Here is a 24,695-nt window from a genome sequence, read left to right as displayed (position 1 = left end):
GGGCAGTCTTCTGTGTATTAAACTAAAATTACTTTGCAGGTTTGAGAACCTGTATTTGCTCATTTGTTGCATTTGTTTATAACAGTCTGATTTTGCTGGTGAGGAAGGGCAATAAAAAGGCTGAGTCCAATCAGGATCGTCAAATGGGCACTAAACCAATATATTCCTTTTAAGAAGGCTATCAGCTTGGTAGGTTAGCAGTCTCTCTGCTCGTTGTTTCTGCCTAGGGATCATATTGAGGAAGTGTGGAATGTGAGCTATAGGGAAGCATAGCAGAGATGTGTGCTCTCCTAAGTGGTAGTTATTGTTTATGCCACAAGAATAGTTGAGGTGGTGGTGTTGAGAGCATAAAGGCTTGTGCACAGGACTGTAGACTGAAATTAAGAATTCTCTTCATTGTTGTTCCCTAAAGAAGATCTAGATGACAATGTAGACAAAAGTTCCCTCTCCTTAGCCTTCATTTCTCTTACCTTCTAAAATTTGATTCAATTTTGCAAGGCTTTTGATACCTTCTGCAAAGTACTACTGCATACCTTCATTTCTCAGGTAAGTTTCACTGGGCATGTGTAATGTTTTGCTGAATCTGGCTCTGAGCACATGGAATGAATTCTGGTGTTGAAGACTTTAGTTTTGGGTTGGTGATGGTTTTTGGGTTGTTTTATTTTGCATTCAATTAGTTTGCTTTCTTTTGTTTTTATTGGAAACACAGTGTTTAAAGCAAAGTATTTGCCTCTTCCAGATACTCTTGCAAAAGCTTTGTAGAAGCGTAATGGAGTTTGTAAAAGATTTTCCGTTTTCTCAAAGCTCAGCTATTTCACATATTAATCATTACCTCCCCTCCAAAATCGCCTGCTAATTTGATATATTTTTTTATGAAAGAGTCTCCCCTCATGTGTGAAACCCTCTGGGGAAGAGGCTATGGACAAAACCATTGGCAAACAGCAGAAACTGGCTTCAGACAAAATGCTGTCATACATAGCAAATGAAGAGACAGGAAAAAACATTTCTGTAATTTTCCAGCAGAGATTTTACTTATAATAAGAGTGGAAGGCACATTTCCAGATAGAGGTGAGTTGCTTATATTAAAAAAAGTAAGTTTGGTTGGTTCTGATTTCCAGGAATCCCGAGATGTTTAGCGTTGGGTTTTTTTTGTTTGTTTGTATTTAACAAAAGCTGAAAGTATGTTTTCTCTCAATTGGTACCATGTTTGAATTTTCCTTTTTTGTCATGCTACAAGGCACAATTAGATTTCAGTTCCTCGGGGGGCAAGCTAGGATTACTATGGTAAATTATTTTGGCCAGTTTATGGTCAGAAGAGTTGTAATAAATTAGTTCTCTCGTCTTGTTTCCTTAATGCTGACATCCAGAGCTAAAACTAAGCTTGTAGCATAAAACATCCATGAACTTTGGAAAACAAAAGCTGTGCATCAGATTTAATACCGACTTGGAAATCCACAATGGGAAATTCACTGTCTCTGAAGGATAGGTGATTAAAGTAAATCTGTCTTATCACAGGCCTTTGGCTTGAAGGTTGTGGTGACCTCACTGTTGACCTTGGCCTCAGATACCATCTGTCCATACTTCTGTCATGTTTCGGGGGGTTAGAGCTGAATATAGAAAGTGATGCCTATCTGTATAGGTGCTGGTAGGCCTTTGTTAAGTTACAGCTCATGTACTCGAGCTATAAATTGTGCCATTCTGAATTCAAGCACTGAATGAACTCAGTAGTAACAACAATGGGTATGAGTGGTTTAAAACCTTCCTGTGGTGGTGGATCATCTTGCTTTGGCCAGGATGCATTTACTTGGGGGCAAGAGATTTGCTTATTTAATAATGGGGTTTTTTTGTATAGCAAGTTTTCACCTTGAAAACACTTTAAGTTTTGCCAATACTTGAGCATAGTCTTCATCAAGACACTAAAACAATTTTCTGAGTAAGTATTTGATGTCTAACCAACACTAAATGGTGTTTTGGGTGTGCATTGTTCACCCTTTGTGACCAGTTTTTTTGTGCTGAAAGAGTAGTAGAGAATGTATGATACAGTGTGCTGATATCAAATTCAATTGCATCTATATAAGACTATGTGTTAAAGAGGGTGAGAAACTAGTTATTTAGAGTTGCCTTCCTGCTTTTAGAGAAACCAGTTTCCTTAAGTATATTCTTTTATCGTGCCATTTGCCTTGTGTAATGGTTAATTAAAAATCTATCTTAAAAATACATTGTTGCCAAGTATTCACAGGGAGCAGAGGAAGAACAGGAAAGTGGGAAGTTGGGCAGAGTAAGAAAGCAGTTCTTAAGAGCTCCTTTCCCCACCCACCCCTTCAATAAAGAAAAGTATGCAAGAAAACCCCCCAAGCAAATAGTGGTACAGGCTTATTTGCCAGTCCTGCTTACCCGGGAGCTTTTATTGCTCTTTAAAAATCTTCCCTGTTGAGGAGCTGGTAATCTTACTAGGAAAATAAGTCTTAGCCAGTATGCCTGAAAGTTTTCCTTGTTCTTTTCTTTGTGCATTGCTTCTGCTTAACATACTGGTAGATTCTGCTAGTGGGGGTTTAGCTGCCACTCTTTTGGTACTAACCAGCTACAAGGTTCTGTGTTTTATAGTAAGCCAGGTTCTTGCACAAACCCTGTTTTTTAGACAGGCAGGATGCTGTTCCCTCACTGAGGGACACTAATCTGGTTCAGTTTTGAGGAAATGATTTTGAGCGTGATTCTTAATGCTAAATCCAGCTTCTCAGAGTAGGAAATTCTTTTGTTCTCTTCTATGCCTATATTGTGAAACATGGTTGTAATTGTTAGATTAAGTTACTGCTACTGTTAATCTCTGGTGGCTTTTCTGAGTAGAAGACTGCATTCTCACGGACAATGTCTCAGAATTCAGTGAGAACACCTTGCAGGGTAATAAACTATTCTTTCTGATGCCTCCGTTCTCAGAGGTCCCATAGCTACCATGGTCAGACAAACAAGGCACTGCTAGTCAGCTAGTAGGGCACGCTGCTGCTCATCACTTGCAAGGCAGGGATTGCCAGCTGCTGCTGTTGCTGAAGCAGCTGCTTTATCTCTGTTATGGCTTGGTTTGAGGCATATATTGCCCTTCCTATTTTGACCTTTGAGTTCAGAGCTGGGCGCCTGCTTTTTTCCATTTCGGATGTTAGAGGTCCTATTCTTTTGCAAACTCCATCAAAGTTCTGCAGGAAGTGTTGTTGGAGATTCCACATGGTGTTCCCTTGTTTCTAAAAATGCTGTGATTCAACATGGGTTAAAAAGAACCTTGGTGGTTTTTATTATCAAAATAGACATGTTTTGATCTGCTCTAGCAAAATGCCAGCATAGGTATTTGCATGTCACCTTCCCTAACTTCCACCTACTTCTGTGCACAAAGTACTTAGTATTTTTTTGTTGTTGGAAAAAATACACCTTTTCCAAGTCTCACAAAACATATTTTGAGTAGTTTCCCCAGAACTGAAGTCCAGATAATAGCTATAAATGAAAAATGTCCTTCTTAAATGATCTGGCAAACAAGGTAATATTCAGGCAAAAGTTTGACCAAAAATATTCTATTAATTTTTAAAACAATAACCAAAGCTGCAGTATTGGCTCACTCGTACCTTGAACTGAGACACTTTAGCCAAATATAAAGGGAAAAGTGACATGAGACTTGTTTTGACTGTCATTAAACACAACAAACTTGATGATTGTTACTTAGGAATTTGTATGATGCTGAAGAATTATTATCTTAGTAGGGGGTCCAACTTTCCATATAGAAAATGTTTTCTTTCTCCTCTGGGGATATTTTGGCAAAGATGGCTTGGCAGTAATTTTGAAGTTCTAAATATATGTGATGCAGAAAAAGAACACAAAAGAGCCAACTGCTTATGGTATCTGCGATTGTAATCGTGTACCATGCTTCCACTTGCTTACGGTAGCCCGTCTTCCCTCTGTGCCATTGGTCTCACCTCCAGCTTCCCATTTCTCCTTTCACCTTTTCTTGCCCTGGGAGCAGTACTGGCTAGAGAGTTTCTCAGCTGTAGTACTGGGAGTTGGAGGGACTGGGAATGGGCTTCACATCTGTTCCTTCTGAGCTGCTACAGCATTTCAGACCTCTGTCAGCAAAGTACTGGGCAAAGCAGAACTGCCATGTTAGTCCAGATTTCTCCAATGGAAAAGGGATGTCCCAGAACTGCCTGCACTAAAGGGTTGAAGTATTCCTTTATGTGGGATGAGGCCCTAATCTCTAGGGAAATCAGATCAGCTGATTTATGAAGGCTGAGTGAAGAAGAAAGGAGATTGTCTGGATTCTGAAACCCATCCATAATCATAGAATCCTAGAATGGTTTGGGTTGAAAGGGACCTTAGAGGTCATCTAGTTCCAGTTCCCTGCCATGGGCAGGGACACCTTCTACTAGAGCAGGTTGTTCCAAGCCCCATCCAACCTGGCCTTGAACACTGCCAGGGATGGGGCAGCCACAGCTTCTCTGGGCACCCTGTGCCAGTGCCTCAGCACCCTCGCAGGGAAGAATTTCTTCCTGATACCTAATCTAAGTCTCCCCTCTGTCCCCCTTGTTCTGTCACTCCTTGCCCTTGTAGAAGGCATCCTGATACTCTGGTGTGGTGAACAGCTCATGTAATAATTGTGTTTTATTTCTTAGCAGAGACTGTGGTCAAGGGAAGTTAAATACTGTGAGACATTAAGGAGTTTGTGAAATCGTGAGGATGATGACTAGTCTTCATGTTCTGATCTGTAAATTACTGGCACTGTTGGCAGAACACTGTATCCATGGCAACGTTGTGCTCAACTTCTGCCTTGATCCATGCACACGTGCACAAACAAATAACTGATCTTGGCTCTTGATGGCTCACAGCATCAGTAATATGGCACCGGGATCACTCCTTGCCAGTGCAGGTCAGGACTCGGTTTTGTTCCATCATCACTCGGTGTTCCCTCCGATGACTGTGATTGTTACCCTTGCTACTTCAGGCAGATGTCAGTTCCTTCAAGGGATTGTCAAGTTATGCCCTATGCTAAGTTTTGATGGGTTTTGATATCATTGACTCATTGGCTGAGGAACATGTGCATAATTAACATTGCACTGATTCTATTGTTGTTTTATTTCAGAGCTGCTTTAAGTGTGTTGTATCTGTTTACCTTATTGCATAACCTTTTGTGTTTACTGGGTTTTTTTGTTTCTTCTTTTAATGGAATGCTAGGATTGGATCAGTGTGGAAACCAGGTTTTCCCTTTTAACTATAAGGAAATCCTTCCATAATAGGATTTAGTCGAATTGCAAAGGAGAATGGAGAATATTATAATAAAGGGATAGCACGGCAGGAAAAGGCTCGGATGAGATCCAACAATAAAATTGTTCAGGCGTATACTCTCTAGGAAAGGGATTTGGGGAATTACTGTGATGAAATCTTAAAGCTATGAATCCAAGTGCAATTTAAGAAGCGAAAGTCCAATCAACATTATTATTTTTCTGTCCACAATGGCTTTTAAATAAAATTAGCTCTTGGAAAAGGAAGTAGAAGCAAAGGCTTTCATAATAGTTTTTTCTTGTTTCTTGGCTGTACTTCGTTCTCCCAACTTGTGTTTCTATTGTAGAATTTTCCTTTGTCTTCTCTTTCTGTTATTTCCTCTCAAACTTCGTAAATACTATTGAGAAGAATGGAAATGCTTTGATTATTTCTTTTTTAGCTTAATGAAGGCAGCTCATGTAGCTTCAGTCTTGTTTCTATAGAGCTGTGCAAGATATTAATGAAGTGAAAATTTGCACTGTATTAAAATGCATGTATTGGATGTGCAGCAGAAAGAAAATGTTTATGCTTCAATGTCTTGTGATTTCCAGCAAAGGCATTGTTTATACTTCAGTGTCTTTGCTGGAAATTGCTTCACTCTTATGCATTCTTCCAAACTGTGTGGTTTTATTTGACCTTAGTTTTTTGGGTTTTAGGAAAACTCCATTATGTAACAAGTTTTTGTGTGACAGTGGCAAATTAGTCACCTTTCTATCTTTCAGCATTTATACGGACTCTATTGCCATAGTAACTGAGCTCTTCATAGTTGTTAATGTATTAATCCTCAGAACATCCCTGTGAGGTAGAGAGGTATTCCTGACTCGCACGTGAGACGTTGAATCAGAGGGAAGCCGGGTGATTTATGGATAACCCCACAAGCCAAGGAGCGCAGAGATATACTCTCATTTCTGTTCCTGTGGCATAAGTGCCCTCTTGGTTGAACTGCCTTTTCTCTGCCCAGCTTTCTCAAATGAATGAATTTTAGTGAAATTGGCTGCAGCCATCTGGAATGGGCTCATTTGCATATAAGATCTGTGGAGCTGTCATTATTCAGCACATCAGGTTTAATGAACTCTAAAGATACCACGGAAGAAAATGTATGGACTGCTACTGTGTATTCTCAGTGGATTGTGAGAGAGATTTTTCTTCCTTGGTATCACAATACTGAAAATTGGCTGGTTTTAATATCAGTGTAGTATACCAATACTAATTAAATTGGCAATATATGGTTCCTATCTCTGTGCTCATAGAGCAGTTTGTTATTACATCTGCTTTTGAAGGCTGACTGACCTTTGAAACTTTTTAAGCTTGACTTTTGGAAATATTTGCATTCAGAATCCTCTGCTATTCTTGGGATTTTTTTGTTTGTTTTGTTTTTAGACAGAACATACTTCACGTGCAGAAAGGAAAAGACGCGATTCATTCGGGATGTTTGACGGTTATGATAGTTGTAGTGAGGACACCAGCAGCAGCTCCAGTTCAGATGAGAGTGAAGAGGAGGTTGCTCCTTTGCCGTCCAGTCTCCCAATTATAAAGAACAATGGACAGGTCTATACTTATCCAGATGGCAAATCTGGCATGGGTAAGTAGGTGGTGCATGAATACAAAGAGTCTGGTACTGGTATTTTTTAGCCTGTGTTGTAAGTTGTGAGGGTCCAATCCTAGATGTTGGCCCTTATTGAAAAGGGATCAAAATGTTTGTTTTCAGAGGGAAAATACAGTTTGTTTTGGGAGGGGGAATTGTTTGATTTTTAGCTAAACTGAAATGAGATTAGTTTTGAAAACTGCTATCAGGAAAGAAAGAGAATGGGAACATCCACCTTCCCTTCAACTGTGTGTTGTGTGTATATGCCCATGCATGTGTATGTTCTTATGTACATTGCTTCTACTCTTTGAGCTTTGAGGAAAATGTCGGAGTGTTCTCTGTGCTTGGGCATATATTCTCTCTACCCTTTGTTATATATACGATATGTTAAAATATATTTCTTCCTATACTAGGAAGACTTCATTACTGCTACTGTATGAAGTCTGTTAGTGTATACCTGTTCACCACCCACTGTGAATTGTAAAAGGGATTATTTTTATCATTGATGAAAAAATATTTTAGCCAGAATCATTAGTGATTAATAGAGCACTCTCTGGTTAGGATCTCAGTATTGTCCTCTTGGCATAAGTTGGTCCACAAACTCTTATTCATCAGTGGGTGATGCTGCCAACCTCTAAAGCATGTGACTACAGCTAAAAGTGGTGGGCTGGGGTACTTTAGGTATACATAATACATATAATGATAATATTATATAATTTATGATTCAGAAAAGAGATCCCGTTTCATTGTGGGTAGGAAGTATTAAATATTTAGAGGAAATCAAGATTGGCAGACCCAGATTCAAAGCAGATGTTTGAGAACCATGGAAACACAGAAATCTGCTATGGCTGGGTCATTCATTTTTGCAACCAGTGCAAAATTAATAGGGAGCAGAAAGGAGGAACTGTTTCACCAATGGTTCGCAGTGTTTCACTGACGTTTGTGCTGGTGTTCTTATTTGAAGTCAGGGTTTTGGTGCAATTCTCATGTTCAAAGCCTCAAACTATTTGGTGATGCCACCTACAGGACCTTCCTCGTATCGTTTTCTGATTTTTTTTTTTTTTTTTTTTTTACTGAGGTCTTTATTACACTCTTTAACATTCGGCTTTTTCTGTCCTGGTCAGCTACATGCGAGATGTGTGGAATGGTTGGTGTCCGTGACGCTTTTTACTCTAAAACGAAACGCTTCTGCAGTGTATCGTGCTCTAGAAGTTATTCATCCAACTCCAAGAAGGCCAGCATTCTGGCCAGGCTTCAGGTAGCGGTACAGACACCATTTTCCTTATATACTTATTATAGTCTGTATTCATAAAATGTCTACATCAGTAAGACTTGCCAGCTGTTTTAAGATAAGTCAAGTTTCTTTACACATTGAAATTTTCATATAAGTGATTTTGTAAGCCAGAACTGTATTAGTAACAAAAAAATTGCTTTCATAAGCAGAGCAAATTACAGAGAATATTGAGTCCTTATTTCATTTCTGCTGCAGTGGCCCTTCTGCAGGAAAAAGATGAGGAAAAATCTTCAGTCTGCAATGTAGTGACTTTAAATTCCATGCATGTCATAGCCAAGATACTCTCTGGCTTTAGAAAGCATGAAGATTTACTTAGCGTTGTTGTGATTTGGTTTTGAGGGTGCTCACAACTATATAGATTTGCAAAATGGGGTCTGGTCTGTTCACCTAAAATATTAAGTAATCATAAAGGTGTATTTATAACATTGCAGAAAAGAGATAGAAATGTCAAAAAATACCATTATATCCAGTCTCAAGTTTATTGCAACAAATGCCATAAGTATAAATTAGATGAAAAGTTCTTCCTTTTGACCTGCTTTTAAAATATATCTTTTTTTCAGGTAAACAACAATGAATCTATAATGCTGTTCAAGTCGGAATACTAGTACAAAAGGCATTTTTGGACGTTCTTTGCTGCTGGTTTTTAAACTTACTAATTATTATATGTAATTTTGTGATACTTAGATGAGTTCCATTCTATGTTGGTCTAATTGTAGTTAAATCTACCAGAGATATACTACAGAGCTATGGAAAGTTCCTGATGGGAGTTTGAAAAGACTTTATTTACTTAGCTTTTTTTGTTTTAGGGTAAACCTCCAACAAAGAAGGCTAAAGTTCTACAGAAACAACCTTTAGTGGCTAAATTAGCAGCATATGCTCAGTACCAAGCAACTTTACAAAACCAGGCAAAGACTAAAGCAGGTAATGGCATTATGAACATTGCTGAAACAAATTCTTGGTAAGGCAAGATTCATTAGCAGCTTCCTAAATAAAATAACTTTCTCTTAGCAGCTGTCCCTGTGGAAGGTTTCAGCTGGGGTAACTACATCAATAGCAATAGCTTTACAGCAGCTCCTGTTACCTGTTTTAAACATGTAAGTATTTTTCAATATGTGCTATCCTTTTGTGTGTGTGCGTGAGAGAGAGAGTCCCTGTTAGTTCTGTAATTAAGCTTTGCAAAATACTCGTATCCAAATATGCTTCATGGCCTTGACTGTGAAACTTATAAATTGTGTTAGTGTGACTACTTTTGATTTTGATCTGTCCTTTAAAACCATTCTGAACACCATCACTTACTCTTATGATGCTGCCATAATCAAAGCAACATAAAAGGATTCTTAAACATGTATCAAGTTATTTATTCAAGGCACAAAATCATCAAATGCACTATAGAGTAACAAAGCAATTCATGCTGTGTTAGAAAAAGTTGCAAAAGGCTTTCTAGATCACATCAAGCTTGCTCCATTATGTTGCACTGATCGTTTGGTTACGTATTTGTATTTGAGGTTTATTTTTTCCTTAGGTTAGTGAGAGTCTCCCTGAGAGTCATGCTGCCAGGTGGTGTAGAAATAGACAAAAACAAAGGCTTTTTGTAAATCTGAAATTAGAGGTTGGTTTTCTCTGATTTAGAGTTAGAACATTCCAAACAAAGAGTTCTCAGTTATTACAGAATGTAATTAGGGATGAGGAAAATATTTAGCAGCATCTGTCCTTAATGTGCTTATTAAACTCCAATTATTAAATCTCTTTAAACATTGTCAGGACTTTCTGTTTCATAAGAAAAGACTTTCTGACATGGTGTTTTCTCACTTTTTATTTGGGACGTTGCAGTGTTCATCTTCTTACAAAAGTTTTATGTTGCTCAAAATTATCTGATGAAAACTGCAGTCAAAACAAACATTTTTGTTTCATGGAACTTTTCCATAAGGGAGAAGAGACACATTTTCTGTCCAGTTCTGGAATTCATGCTGAGCCCTGTCAAGCCGTAAATCAGTAGGAGTTGAGGGCTCATGGCAGTTGGCTCTTTCTGAATAGCACCATTTATGCTCAGAGGCCTTCACCATTGCCCGGGACAGAGCCTTGCATTAGTAGAACTTCATGAACTTGTATCAAATTCCGTGTGCTGAAGTAAGCACTTTGCTTCCACTGTTATATACATGCTGTAATAACCGATTTCATAAGTAAGTATCAAAAGATATTGTTTGATAATGTGAGCTGTGCCGTTACAACAAATTCTTCATGATGTATGGTATCCTTAATTAGATACAGCTACAATAGTTAGGTCACTTGTAATATGGACCATTATAGCATAATTTACAAGGAGTTCATCTTTCTTACTGCTCTCACTAAGTCAAATGGTATGACAATAATGTGAGCAGATACAATACTGATGTTAGCATTTTTACCTTGAAAATTCTCACAAGCTACATGGCAACAGTGCTATTAAGCCTCAATGTTGTTCCTTTTCTGTCCCTGTTTTCCTTTTTCACAAGTAAAATGCAACTCCTGCAGACTCCTTAGGAGATTTCTACTTCTTTGGTGGGCATTAGTTAGTATTTAAGGTGTTACTTGTATTTAGTTTTACTGAAATTATTTCATTGAAAAAGATATTATTTAAACCAGTCGGAATCTGACAAGACATTGGTAATCTCTTGTTAAACCCTTCTCTCTCTTCCGTTCTCCATTGATGATTAAAAGAAACAATACTCTTTTTGTCTGTCTGGAAAGATTATTCCTGTTTTCTGTGTGCTGTATCGCTTTGATTCATTAAAGTTTGTACTGATGTTTGTTAGTTTTATGGATTCCATGCACATCTTGTGTGTGCCCATAAGAATGAACATAGAAATTTACTCTGTTCAAAACAAAAGTTTTGAGGTGACAAGAAAATCACAACGTACACTTCAATTTGTTGTTAAATGAAATATGTATCTAGTTATACTGGGTGTATCTATGTGGATATTTGGTAGGGAACATTGGCGCAATATTAAAGAAAAATTAAGGGAATTATGAGATGTGGGATTTGACTTATTAATATATTTATTTTTAATGACCTGGCATACCAGTATTTCAGGTCTAATGTAATTTTCCCAGATCAGTTCTTTTTTTGCCTGGAGAATTATTTCCTTTTCAATTTAAAACAGTTACATTTTAGAATTAACACATTTGAATCTTGAAGTTCTATCTCTTTCTTTGTATGAGAGAATTTCAAAGTCTTTTGATGTCTTTAATGTGTTTTGTTTTTTTTATACTTCCCCATTAACATCATCCTAGACTCAGTGCTTTGTACAGTAATGAAATTTACTAGCAGTAGTACAATTACACCCCTTTATAGTTTGGTAAACTGAAGTAGAGAAGCTGCTTTGGTTTATGTCATATAGGAAGCCTGTGACAAAGCCAGAACTACTGTTTGTGCACCTTCAGCCTCTTATTTTCTTTAGTTGTGTTGAATTGCCTTCATCAGACACACAACAGTAGCTGATACGAGGAGGAAAACTCCTTAGTTTCATGTTTTTAATATTGTGTTATAGCTTAGTCACATGCACTCTGCTCATTGCTAACCTCCATTCCAATTTCACTTTCTTCCAAACAGTTTCTACTTTTTTCTATATTTGCTTTGATTAGCTCAAAGCATTCCTAGAACAAAAGCAAATGCAGTGCTTTGAGTGATTTTCAGTACTACTTAATGCACAACTTTATGCACAATTAGTAGTCATTATTCTTTTCCTCTCTGTTGCTAGTGAGATGCATGTTTCCTGAACTTAAGAATTTTTCAGTCTTTCTTCCATTTGAGTGTTATTCTGAGCAGAAATACTTCCATTCTCCTGGTTTCTTTGTTACAAAAATAAATATATAAAGGAATGTTTTGCTCGAAGGGAGCTGTTCCAGGGTTTTACACTAGGTGGCAGTGCCTTGCTGTGAGCTCTTCCTGTTAAACGTCTTGCACGTTGTCTTCTCCGGCATTGCCCTTTGTTGGGGTTCTGTTCACACACAAGGTTAGGCGTAGTATCCTCACACTGAAGGAATTGTAGCAGCACTTTGCCATTAAAAGCCTGATTCAAGTTTTCAAGTCTGAAATCATGGCAATGTCGGTGCCATCCAAAACCTTCAGAAGCCAATTATTTAACCCCAAGGTATTTGCTCAACTGGGCACACGGACATAAGTAGCCTTTAGGCGCTCCTGTCAAACAGGCCCTTCCTGATTGCAACTTACCTTGCAGAGAAGGCAGCTGCCACTCACAGATAAACCCTCCCAGTTCATCTCCCGGAGCAGGAAGTGATGAACCAGATTTTCCTTGTTTGGGAGTGACACGAAGTGGATCTCTTCGTCACGAGTCTGAAAGGTAAATTTGTTCTTACCTGTAAATTGTGGTTCTGCTAGTTCACACTATGCCAATCCAGACTTCAGAGTTGCCCTTCCAGCCAGCACTTACACAGTGCTTTTTGAGTTTTTTATAGCACTGTGCAAACATTGATTGATTAATTAGATGAAGACAGAGAAGACATGAAGGAAGATGGCTGTTACAGCCCTGGTTGATCCAGTCTTCCTCCCTTAATATTCACAATGACTGAGAAAGACAAAGGTGGAACAGTATACTAAGTATACTGTAAACCACCAGTCCAGGACAGCAGCGTAATCTGGCATTTCAGTAGTGATGCTACACAGGATGACTTCCTTATCCTAAAGGGTGGGCCATATGGATTGGTGTAGGAGAACTAGCAGAACCAATATTTTCACAGTCAAGGACAAATTTAACTTTCTGCTATTTCCCTCTATACCAATCCACGTTTCCATTACCAATTGATGTGAGAAGTGTTTCCATATACTTTTCTCTCCGAATCAGCTGAATAGATGAGCAGGCAGTAAAATATATTTTGGTTAAGTTCAGCTGGATTATGAAATTATTCAGCACTATTTTTGACTGTTTGCCCTCATTTGTATGTCTATAGAAGGCAACAAGATTTACTAAAATATGCACTTTGAAAAGTTTATTTCCCCAATTCAGAAATCTACACGTGTCAATTTAGAGCTTATAGTGAACGTGTGATAGGACTTGATTAAGAAGCTGTATCTGCAGATTTTGTATGTGAAAGTAAGCCATCATCTTTGGAGCTGGTTTTTTTCATCTCTGCCAGATGGCAGAAAAGAGCTCTGCAGTCTAATCTGGTGTAGATGGGACATAGCAGAACATGAAGAGACCAGGCTTCAAGAATCAGAAACTGGCATACTTGTAATAACTTATTTTTCCTTTAATAGTTAAAACTATTTTTGGTTTTGCATGCCTAGCCTCAAGTATTTCTACTAGTGCAGGGTATCCCTTTTTAAGCTAAGTTTGGCTTTTAGTGCTGCTAGTCGGCTGTTGCTGATTACCAGCAAAATTTCAGTCATTCGGGATTAATCAAAGTTTCACTTGGAGCTCTCAGCCAAAACTTTATGAAGTTGGAGGCTGTTCTCACTGAGCAGTAGGTTCTCTGTGTTTGCAAAGAGCTTTGTAAATAAGACACAGCCTTGGAACACTGTCTGCCCACTATGGTGCAGAACCAGAGGATCCCTTCAGTTGTCCCTGTGATACCTGAATATTCTCTGAACTGATAAAAATATATTTGCTCAGAACACCTATGAAGTTATATGACTGTTGTTCTGAAATACCCCAAATCTGAATATTTCCCTTCTTGGTGGTCTCAAGTTTAATCTACACTGCATCATTTTCTGTTTTGTTACCAACCTAACTTCAGTTGAGTCACTTGTAAGGTTCTTCAGCACTGTGCATTTCTGATATCTCTACAGTACCATCCTTGACTATCTTTTCATGATGCTCAGTTCAACAAAACTATCTTTTTTGAGGTAGCAAACTAAATGCAGCTTATTTCCAGTTTCCATAAATCCTTGGTAGTTTATCAGGCATGTATTCCTTTCTGTTATTAACATGTTAGTGTGAGCCTTGAGGACAGTGTGAGGAATCTAGCAGAGCGTTTCCTTTTGGCATTCATCAAAAAGGTGCCACTTATAAGCACCTTCTGATCTTTTGCTTACTTGATGGAATGATCACTTGCCCCTTCCTCTGAAAGGACGTGAGCCAGTGAGTGATGAGCCCCACCATAATAAATCACTGGGATAGAGTCAAAATGTAACTTTTAGGCATTTTTTTCAGGAACATTTCTGCTTTATGGAATTTAAAGATTTTGGTGTCTGTCGTACAGGTATAAATTTATAAAGTACCATAATTTTGTTGTAAGTAGAATTGCAGGGGAATTACACCATTCCCATTAGAAGCACTAGCTTGCACCTACTTGAAACAGTAAAGCTGACCTGTGAGTATATGCAATATTTATTTGTGCTTTACAGATTTTTAGACTTGAAATCTTATAGTTTTTCCAGGAAAAACACAGTAATAATTGTCAACAATTACAATACTGCACATAAGCTTCAAATCAAAACTAGGTTTTCACAGAGTGTTTTCTAAACGTAAGCTTATGTTTTATCATGTATTTTGATTGTTTTGTCTTAAGACCTGCAAAAACACTGATATAATAACAAATTAATTATTTTAATGTGATGAACTGGTGTCTTTCCCCCCCCACCTTAAATGATAGGCACCTATGGGGACATGCTGGGGTGATATCTCAGAAGGAGTGCGGGTGGAGGTTCCAAACACTGACTGCAGCCTACCTACCAAAGTCTTCTGGATAGCTGGAATTGTAAAATTGGCAGGTAAATTTATTTTATTTGAAATTATTAAAATGATCAAAATAACTGTGTGAAGGGAGCTAATGATTGAGTCAGTGGTCACCTGGTTAGTATAATTTTAGTATAATCCCAGTGGTTAGGTTATTAGAGCTGCATCAATAGGTTAAATGTTTTAGCACTATCACTATGTTATATACTGTTCCCCAGGGTCTTCAGTGATGCTTGAGAATGCCTGGGGCTTTTTTTTGTATTTTGGGTTGGTTTTGTATTGCCTCAGTGCAATAAAAGTAGTGCAGAGTGAGAAGTAGACTGTATAATGGCAAGTAACTGTTATTGGTTAGAGTTAAAAATTCAAGACCACATAGCTATGGTATGAAAAAAACAGATCCTGTAGGTAATAAATTAATTTTGTTGTCCTACACTTTACTTCTAAAGGGTTATAAAATTTTTAATTAAAATTTGACTTGCATGATGGCGCATGCACACTTACTGAAACTATCCGTTCTGTGCATCAATAGCATGCAGACAAGTGCCATAAGAATAACATTCTATAAAAAGTCATAGTCTAGGAAATCTCATGTAATATACATTAAGATTGGCAAAGAAAAGCTAATATGTACTTTATAATCTTGTTCAATTTTTATCTGCTTTACATGGGATTGCTTTCTTTCAGGCTACAATGCACTGCTAAGATATGAAGGCTTTGAAAATGATTCAAGTCTTGACTTCTGGTGCAACGTTTGTGGTTCTGACATCCACCCAGTTGGTTGGTGTGCAACCAGTGGGAAGCCCCTAGTTCCTCCTCGAAGTATGTAAATAGTAGCCTTACCCATTGATATGAAGGTTGCTTTATTACACTAGATTTGCTCATGGTCCAGATACCAAAGTATTTTCTTACCATAGCAACTCTATCAACAGTTACGAATAAATCATTTTATTTTGTGGAAAAATAAAGACTCGACTGATGCTGAAAGTGTTTCTTGGAGTAGCCCATCTGATGTGACTTAAAGCTTTTAAGATGCAGGTGGAAGCAGTTAGCTGATCAGTGATGTGATCATGCACTGATTTTATTTATATTTAGTCATTACATTCTTTGCCCTGATGTACCCATAAACTAATCTTGGGTAGCATTCATTCTCTAAAGAGGTTTTTGTCATTATTGTCATCCAGGCTTTTTAATAGTCATCTGGGATTTCTTCTTTACATATTCCAGACTCTAATGTTGTCTCTAACGGACACAATTAAAAATCAGTGGCTTATTTTTTCCCCTTCATTTGCAACAGCCATCCAACACAAATACACAAACTGGAAAGCTTTTCTAGTGAAACGACTTACTGGTGCCAAAACACTTCCTCCTGACTTTTCTCAGAAGGTAAGGCTGATGCAATATCAATGATGTAATGTAACCAAAATTGCAGCACAATGTGAAGAACTGAAGTATCTTTCAATGGCACATAGCTCCTTTTGATACAGTAGTTTCTTCCCTTAAATACAGTTTTCCTTACAATCTCTGTTCTCCATTTATGTCAGCACTTGTCAGTATGTGTTTGGAAAACTGTTTCCTCTGGCAGAAAGTAATTTTCTTTTAAAATTTGTTAGTCTGTTTTAATTTTAAAATACCCCAATTTAAAAATAAATGAATAAACCCCAAACCAAAAGTGCCAGTCAGCTACCCTGTGATACATAAAACCAATTAAAACTAATTTTTCTAATTCAAGAATGGGTTTTGTCATGTACTATTTCAAGAAACTGAACAAAATGCATTAATATAGCATGTACCTAGATGCAATAAAGGACATGCTTTTAAATGTTAATATATTTCATCTGCTCTGGACTAGATTTTTTTGCTGTCTGTAGGTCATATCTTTTAAGTGTGGCAGCTGCCTGTATGTAGTGTGCTGTAAGTTTACTTCCTAATATGATGAGGTATTACATAGCTTTCAGTAGGAATATTGTTGTCTTACACTGCATCTAGTATTAAAGAGTGAAGAACAAGGAACACATTTCTGCAGTTGTTCATTTCTAGTTAAAAATTGGCTCTGTTGGAAGCCAAATTAGATTGGCAAGATCTCAATACTTGGATTTAACAATGGAAATGGCAAGTGACAAATACTTACTTTTAAACAGAATGTGTGTTCTCAAGGCATATTAACATCTATTTCCATTCTTTTTCTTTCTTTTTGATATATTATCAGGAAATATGTTTGTGAGTGACCAGTTTTAATTATGTTGAAGGTTTGTTTTCCATGCCTTTTATATTAAATTATTTTAATTCTATTTTGTATTTTGCGTGGATGAAAAAATAGAAAAACATTCTTGGGGAGCTTGTTAAAATAATTTTTCAATGTAATTTTATCCATTTTTCACAACTGAGCAAACGTTCATTACATCACTGGAAGATTCCTGTAACCTATGTGAGAACTGTTATTAGAGGCTGTACTTGATACAATTAGAGCATTGTAGGATCTATTCTACACTTTTTTGAAGCTTTTCATTCTTCCCCATGAACAGTGAAATACAAGAGTAGTCCTTTGTGTCATTTTTGCAGGTTGCTTAGAAAGTACTTGAATTAAATGAGAAGCACATTGATACCAGCTTTACTTGCAGAAGACACATGGCTAAAGAAAACCACAGTATATTCTTACTGAATGGCTTTTTCTCCCTATTACTTTAAGGTGTCTGAGAGTATGCAGTATCCCTTCAAAACTTCCATGAGAGTAGAAGTTGTTGACAAAACACACCTTTGTCGAACAAGGGTAGCAGTTGTAGAATGTGTCATTGGGGGACGATTAAGATTGGTGAATGAAGAAAGTGACGACAAAACTGATGACTTCTGGTGCCATATGTACAGTCCCCTCATACATCATATTGGTTGGTCTCGAAGTATAGGACACAGATTTAAAAGATCTGGTAAGCTTGTTGTGGGTCAGAGGTGTCTTTGTGGGCAGTATTGGCTTGGAGATGTCCGACTTAAGCAGTTCTGTCACTTTACATAATTAATAAAACTATCTTGAATAATGATCTTTAAAAATTTATAGTGTGGTCCAGGGGGTTTAACAGTTATATTACATTTGGGAGTTTAAGTTACAAGTATAAATGGTATATTTTATAGCATTGGAAAAAAGCAAATTAATTATAGGTTGATTTGTGGTATGTCAATGGGATGCAGCAATAACCAGAGGTTAACAAACTGTCTAACCAGGAAAACCTTGAACTACGTTATTCAAACATGGTAAACCTCATGATGATACCTGGAATTACAGAGTCTTGCTCCACAAACTCCTCATTTCTTCACATCTGCCCTTGTACAATGCAACATGGATAAAGTCTGGTTTTTAATATTTCTCTGCTCTGTTGAGCTTGTGTCTCTTGTCGAAAACAGAATTCCTGTAACACATGCACAAGGCATCCTTCGAGGGAAGCCTTCAGTTTTCCAAGTGCTTCAACTTTGACTGAAACCATTTAGAAATAAGAGTGATTAAAGAAATCAAGAGCAGTGCTGCTTCCCAAAAGTGGTGTCTCTAGCAGAGTTCCAGGGGTTGCCCTTGGAAAGTAGTATTGAACAGTTGGCTAAACCCAGCTATATATAAAACCGTATCCTTTTCTGTCATAACATAGTGCAAAGTAGTTACCAGTTTCTTGCAAAAGCTTCTCTGTGCATTTGCATCAGTTCTGTGACATAATCAAGTGGTCTTGTAAATATTGGATTTGGGGTTTTTCTATAAATGTGATGGTGTTGTAGAGGTATTGCAGGAAGACGTCAATAAGGAAAATAGCTGGATTATGGCCTTCAGAATTTTGTGGCAATCCCATTATAAACAATGTGCCTCCCATGCTAGTGATTGCACTGTTTAAGTTAACATTCAGAATGCATACTGTCTGCTATTAACAAAACTTCTGAGTAACATCTACTATTATTCCTTGTAGATATTACAAAGAAACAGGATGGACATTTTGATGCACCCCCACATTTATTTATGAAGGTGAGTTTGCTGGCAGGAACACTCTTTTCTCAGAGTTGATTTAGGACTTAAGTCCAGCCCAGCACGTTACTTTTATTCAAGCTCTTGCCTCATTTGGCCTCCTTAACATAAGCAGGGATGATACAGCAGGTATTTCCATCTGTTGCTTTGGCAGTGTGGGGTTACGTTTTGTTCCAGGCTTATTAGAGTCTTAGCTTCTGGTGCTGTTATCTGATTCTTTAGGTAAAAGAGGTTGATGCAGCTGGAGAATTTTTTAAAGAAGGGATGAAATTGGAAGCTATAGACCCCTTAAACCTTTCGGCAATATGTGTGGCAACCATTAGAAAGGTAAGAAAGCAAATGTGTATTTTGGGAAGCTAGACAGGAATCCTTTATTTATTCAGTTTTATTCAGGCTTGAAACGAACTCAAAACCAAAATAAATGCAGTTCATTCGCGTAGTGGATGTTTATGGAATATGTCCAGTCACTGCTTACATACAACTACTATGAAAAAGACAGTATTCAGGTAAATTTTTGTTTTGACTTTAAACCCTGGAAATTCAGCCATACCTTTAATTAGAGCATGTTTGTGAGATTGATTGTGCTAATTCTACCAAGTGTTTTGCAACTGAAACCTCATCTTGCTTACTTGCAGAAGCCAATGAAGACATTTTAAGGGAATACTTCTTTCCTAGCTTGATTGAAAGGGAGCTCATCCATGTGAAATCTATTTTAAAAGAGTAAGAAAATGAGAAGTAGCTTAGCAGAATTGTATAACCTTACCAGTGAGGAGTGCGGTTATGATTTTGAGTCTTTTGTCTCATTAATGGTGTACAGAATATCTTTTCAAGCTAAAGAGTAGGCTGAATTATAGGGCTTTAGAAGTAGAACTGATGTTCATGACTAGAGATCAGGAAAGGGAAATGTTCATCTCCTAACTTTGCTGTTAACAAAGGTACATCTGACAATAGTGCACCCAGACCTGGAGACAGGTATGATCTGAGATTTTTTTGTTCTGTTGCAATTGAATGTCCTTCTAAGTGTGCTTCCATTATGATTGAGTTACTTTTCACTCTTTTGAAACATGGCATGCTTTCTTTCTAGCCTTATCACACAGTTCAAGGTATTTAATGTAAAATTTTGTTTTTCTTCACAAAGGTTTTAGCAGATGGCTATCTTATGATTGGGATTGATGGCTCAGAAGCAGCAGATGGGTCTGATTGGTTTTGTTACCATGCCACTTCCCCTTCTATTTTCCCTGTTGGTTTCTGTGAAATTAACATGATTGAACTAACTCCACCCAGAGGTACATATAGCATTCTGACCACATTTTATTTTGAATATTTTTCAGTGATATTGTATGTGCCATATGCTTTGTTTCTTAACTCATTCGACAAAATTCGTGTCACTTTTTAGGACTTTCTCAAGTCTGAAACAGATGCAACAGCGTAACTTCAAAGTAATCTACAACAGAGATGACAAACCTCCCATTTAGAAAGAGTCAAATTGAACATTGATTCTCTGGCTAAAGTAATTTGCTTTTGCTGTCAGAAACTGAGGATAGCCATTGGTTGAATGGTACATCCATTAAGTGAATGGGAAGTATGCTTGTTACTAAAAGGACTGTTTAGAACATGGCTTTGCTTGGGAAGTCCTGGCCATCAAAAGGATTGAGAAGCGTTGTAAAGAATCTCAGGCTTAGTCTAATTCACAGCAATACCAGAATATGCATAAACTTGAGCTTTGAGGAAGTAACCGTGGGAGCTGTATGTTGCATAATCCCTTCCGTGAGAGAAAGCTGTCTGTCCACTAGCACATATGCCTACAGAAGACTGTATTGCCTTCATTCTTCCATTTTATTGTCTTGGTCTAGTGATTTATAAAGGATTGTTACTAGCTGTGTAACAGCAGATAATAATGGTTTTCTATTTATTTTATTTTCTCCATTCTCATTCTTGCAGGCTTCTACTTCATTGAATTGATTTTCTAGGTAATAACGACAAAGACAGTGTAATGCAACATGAAGAAAATAATTTCATATCATTTTCATTATTGCACACTAATGAATCTGTCATTGCTGAGTATGTGGAAAGTGCAATTGGACAGATTTACTGCTATTTTTCAGTCAGTTCATATAGTGAATTTATTGCCTACAAATTCATGGGCATAATCAGCCCTAAAAAATAGGTGGTGCAAGAGTCTCTTGAAATAAAGTGAGAGGAAAAAGCATGCATATCGATACCTATCAGTCAGTTTAGAAAGAAATACATCAAGTTGCTGATACAGAATAGGAAAACCGCTTCTTGCTGTGATGAAACTCGTTCTCGTTACTTTTCAGACACTACTTACGCTATAGAATGTGAATTTTGTTGTTAGCACATTTATGATTCTTCTGTGTTTCTTTTATCATGGCAACTTTATCCTTTCTATACCTGTATTTTTTCCCTTTTGTTGCAGTTTTCCATAGTGGTTCTGTATCACCCACTGAGCCATGATTAAAAATTGCACACGCAATAATCTAAAAGTCATTTGAAAGAGGAATTAACAGGAGTAAAATACAGAACATAATGCACATTAACATATTTAATAGGATCACAGTAATCAAAGCTTCTTAGTTCTTACGAGAGGTGTATTTTGCTTTCCAAGTAATGGGCTTGAAAATGGAGTTTCGGAATTCTGACTACTCCAGCAAGGACCACGTGCACATGTCTGTAGTCTGTGTGTGGTGAGAAGTTAAATTGCATAGAGATATGTTGATCTAGCCAGGAGCTGTGCATTAACAGGAAAGCATTAATACACAGCACTGATACATTACTGCCCTTAGTGATTTTTAGCTTTTCAGCTACATCTATTCATGCAAATATTGCATACCTATTGTGAACACTTTTCCAGATTGCATGTAGCGGTGCAGATAAGTCACTGTGAAATCATTGGACTTTATACTCATTCCTTCCAAACATCTTCATCTCAGGCTGGAATCAGTAGAAGATGCTTAGACACTTTGAAGAAGCATTTTGGGCTGCCTCATGAGTCTGAGTCAGCAGAACTGAGCTATGACCCAGTGGGAGCTCTCTGCCCCCCGTAGATGAGATCCAGCCGTTTCCTGTAGCTCCACATGCCCTGCCCATTGCACTCCATCTGTTCAGGATGTTCAACGCTGCTTATGACTACCAAGAAATCTTTCAAGCTGTTGTTGCTCCACCTAGAGTTTGAGAACTGTTGGTTTAAGTAGCTGTAGAAGTTGCCCAAAAGTCCTGCTTATTTTATGCATATTCAGTAGGCAGACAAAACCTAAATATATTTGGGAGATTTTTCTTTATAATACCCTTTAAAATTAAAGGGAAAAGATCCTGTAATTTTCCATGTTATGGCTGGGTTTACGTTTACTTTAAAATATTCATGCTTGTACTTACCACTCTGTTCCTAACAATTCAGGTGTTTAAATAGTGGAGCTCTTTCCCCCTAGGAAAGACACTGGATGTGCTTAATTCCATGATCTGTTCTGGGTCATTTGTGTGGGGTATTATAGAGATCAAGGATCTACGTGGACAGAAAGCTTCAAGTATGAGTGATTAATTGTAACATTAAATGACACTTTCCATGTTATCCAGAGGCTCATTCATCTTGTTTGTTGCAAGTGGGCAACATCCAGGAGACTGTCTTGCCCTTTAGACAAAGCTCAGAGGGTGGAAGTTTCTGATGTTAATGTTTTGTTTCTTTGTTGTCTTTTTAGCCATAACACAGTGCCAGTAAGGTATTTTTGTTGTTGTTCTTATGCCTGATGTTTGCAGTTGATGTATGTAAATATTGTTTCCAATTCACAGGTTATGCAAAACTCCCTTTTAAATGGTTTGACTACCTCAGGGAAACTGACTCAATAGCAGCACCTGTAAAGCTCTTCAACAAGGTAATAAACATTCTACATCTTTAAATGGAATTAGCATTTTCTTTACATTTCTATTTGTAATCAGTGGGATTGACCCATTTCATTAAGTGCAAATTTGAAAAACTAAGGCAACAGAGACTTACAGAAGTAAGAACCAGTTAAATCTATTAAGCTTCAATGTTTGTGAAATGTGAAATAGAGTGTATATGAAACTTGGTATTTCCCTACATGAATTTAACTGAAACACTTATTCCAGTATTGTGCTTAAACCATTTCAGTTAACATGTTTGCTTACTGCTTTTTGCCTTATTTGCTTTTCCAGGAAGTTCCAAACCATGGGTTTCATGTTGGAATGAAACTGGAGGCTGTTGATCTGATGGAACCTCGCCTGGTATGTGTGGCCACAGTAACTCGCATTATCCATCGTCTTCTGAGAATACACTTTGATGGATGGGAAGATGAGTATGATCAGTGGGTGGACTGCGAGTCCCCAGACCTCTATCCAGTGGGATGGTGTCAGCTAACTGGATATCCACTACAGCCGCCAGCGCCACAGTGTAAGTTCCTGCCTTGTCAAGAACGTAACAGTTGCTTCTGGTCCTTGTTCTTCAGTGATGATTTTCTCTAACTTCATCCTTTTCAAGTCGGGTCCCCAGCCGTAACAAAAAACAGAACAAGGTCTTGCTAATGCTTGGAAATATACAGTTCTGATCTTTCCCACCTTGACTTGTAAAGTACTTCTGGGTGCTTTTGTGGCTACTATTTCTTTTAATGCCAGAAGATGCTTGTTTGATGCAGGGGGAAAAACCTGCTACTTACTCATCAGTTGTGGATAATATCACTGAGAGTTTCTGTTGCTTTAAGTTTGCAAATATACATGCTTTACATACTGGATTTGGTGGAACTCTGTGTGTGCATTGCTGTTCATGTGCAGAAGTATTTATGTGGTAAGTGCATCAAGACTAGTCCTGCCAGGTTAAGTTATATGATTATAATTGATAACTCTGTTTCTGCAAACTTAGCATTTAGTGAGAGGGCAACAGTAGTTTCTGTTAGTAATTTAATGGGAGGCTTTTTCCATAACAAACATACTCTGCTTTTGTTCAGTCACTAGGGGAAAACTTTAGTAACTGTGTAACAGCTTTGATACGTTCTGAAGTGGTTTTCCAAAATTTAAAGTTTAATTCTAAACTTTAATTTAGAATTTTGAATCCTTTTGCAGCATCAAGAGACAGCCAGTCAAGTTCCTCGAAACAGAAGAAAAAAGCTAAATCACAGCAGTATAAAGGACATAAAAAAAGTGGGTGACAAAGTAGCATTTGCACTTTACCTGTTGTTTAAAAAGTTTGTGGTCTCTCTCTAAGTGCCTATTCGATTTGGGAATGTTTGTGTGAAAACTGGTGTTATGCTTAAAGGTGCAGTATGCCATAAAAGGAACTTTTTCACTGAGAATAACCCATTTTTGTAACTAGCAACAAGGTAGATGTTGCTGCTAATAACCTGTATTAATTGTAGATGGACAACTGTTACAATAGTTGTGATATTCACACATAATTTTAATTTTAATAATACATTGACTGTGTAGGTGGACTGCCTTACACAGAATACTCAGGTATCAATTAACACACTTTTACCTCTGCTTTTTGTAACACAGGTGTAGCAATAAGAACCAAGTTACTCGGGTCAGAAAGAATGAGTTGTAGAAAACTTACATTACCATCTACTTGGTTCAGTTTTAACACGAAAGTGACTTATTTGCTGTTTAATTTTTTTTATCTGAGACATCTGTGGGAATCTGTATGTAAATAAGATTTTGATATGGTTATTTTCAGAAGTAATAAACAGCACTGCTGGATGTGACTATTCTTGTCACAGTAAAACATAGTGATGACGTATTTAAGAATCTGAAGCATTCAGATTCTTTCCACAGTAATTGTTTCTTTTGGGATCAAATTATCTTCAAAGTTCACAACCAGTTTGAAATTGC

General features: G+C 37.5%; 1 protein-coding gene across 6 annotated transcripts in view; it reads left to right on the top strand.

Moving 5' to 3' along the window:
* The first annotated feature begins 200 nt into the window (after positions 1 to 200).
* Positions 201 to 24,695, top strand: part of MBTD1 (mbt domain containing 1) — a 34,532-nt gene continuing 10,037 nt past the window's right edge. Inside the window, exons 1-16 of one of the 6 annotated variants that reach the window (XM_057418678.1) lie at positions 201 to 546; positions 880 to 1,068; positions 6,676 to 6,877; positions 8,005 to 8,144; positions 8,981 to 9,095; positions 9,183 to 9,268; positions 14,766 to 14,883; positions 15,533 to 15,667; positions 16,143 to 16,231; positions 17,535 to 17,769; positions 18,787 to 18,842; positions 19,065 to 19,169; positions 19,981 to 20,128; positions 22,647 to 22,729; positions 23,031 to 23,265; positions 23,931 to 24,008. In XM_057418678.1, coding sequence (XP_057274661.1) covers positions 6,724 to 6,877; positions 8,005 to 8,144; positions 8,981 to 9,095; positions 9,183 to 9,268; positions 14,766 to 14,883; positions 15,533 to 15,667; positions 16,143 to 16,231; positions 17,535 to 17,769; positions 18,787 to 18,842; positions 19,065 to 19,169; positions 19,981 to 20,128; positions 22,647 to 22,729; positions 23,031 to 23,265; positions 23,931 to 24,008 — 1,777 coding nt within the window. In that variant the 5' untranslated portion in view covers positions 201 to 546; positions 880 to 1,068; positions 6,676 to 6,723. Of the gene's footprint in view, positions 1,069 to 6,675; positions 6,878 to 8,004; positions 8,145 to 8,980; positions 9,096 to 9,182; positions 9,269 to 14,765; positions 14,884 to 15,532; positions 15,668 to 16,142; positions 16,232 to 17,534; positions 17,770 to 18,786; positions 18,843 to 19,064; positions 19,170 to 19,980; positions 20,129 to 22,646; positions 22,730 to 23,030; positions 23,266 to 23,930; positions 24,009 to 24,695 lie in introns of all 6 variants that reach the window. The other 5 variants (XM_057418681.1, XM_057418682.1, XM_057418680.1 and 2 more) reach the window with 5 other exon arrangements.

This window comes from Pezoporus wallicus, unplaced genomic scaffold (genome assembly GCF_028554395.1).
Source record: "Pezoporus wallicus isolate ANWC-B61680 ecotype Strahan unplaced genomic scaffold, APGP_CSIRO_Pwel_v1 contig_3710, whole genome shotgun sequence".
NCBI lineage: Eukaryota > Metazoa > Chordata > Aves > Psittaciformes > Psittacidae > Pezoporus > Pezoporus wallicus.
Note: the sequence above shows the minus strand (reverse complement) of the source record. Positions and strands in the feature narration are given on the sequence as shown.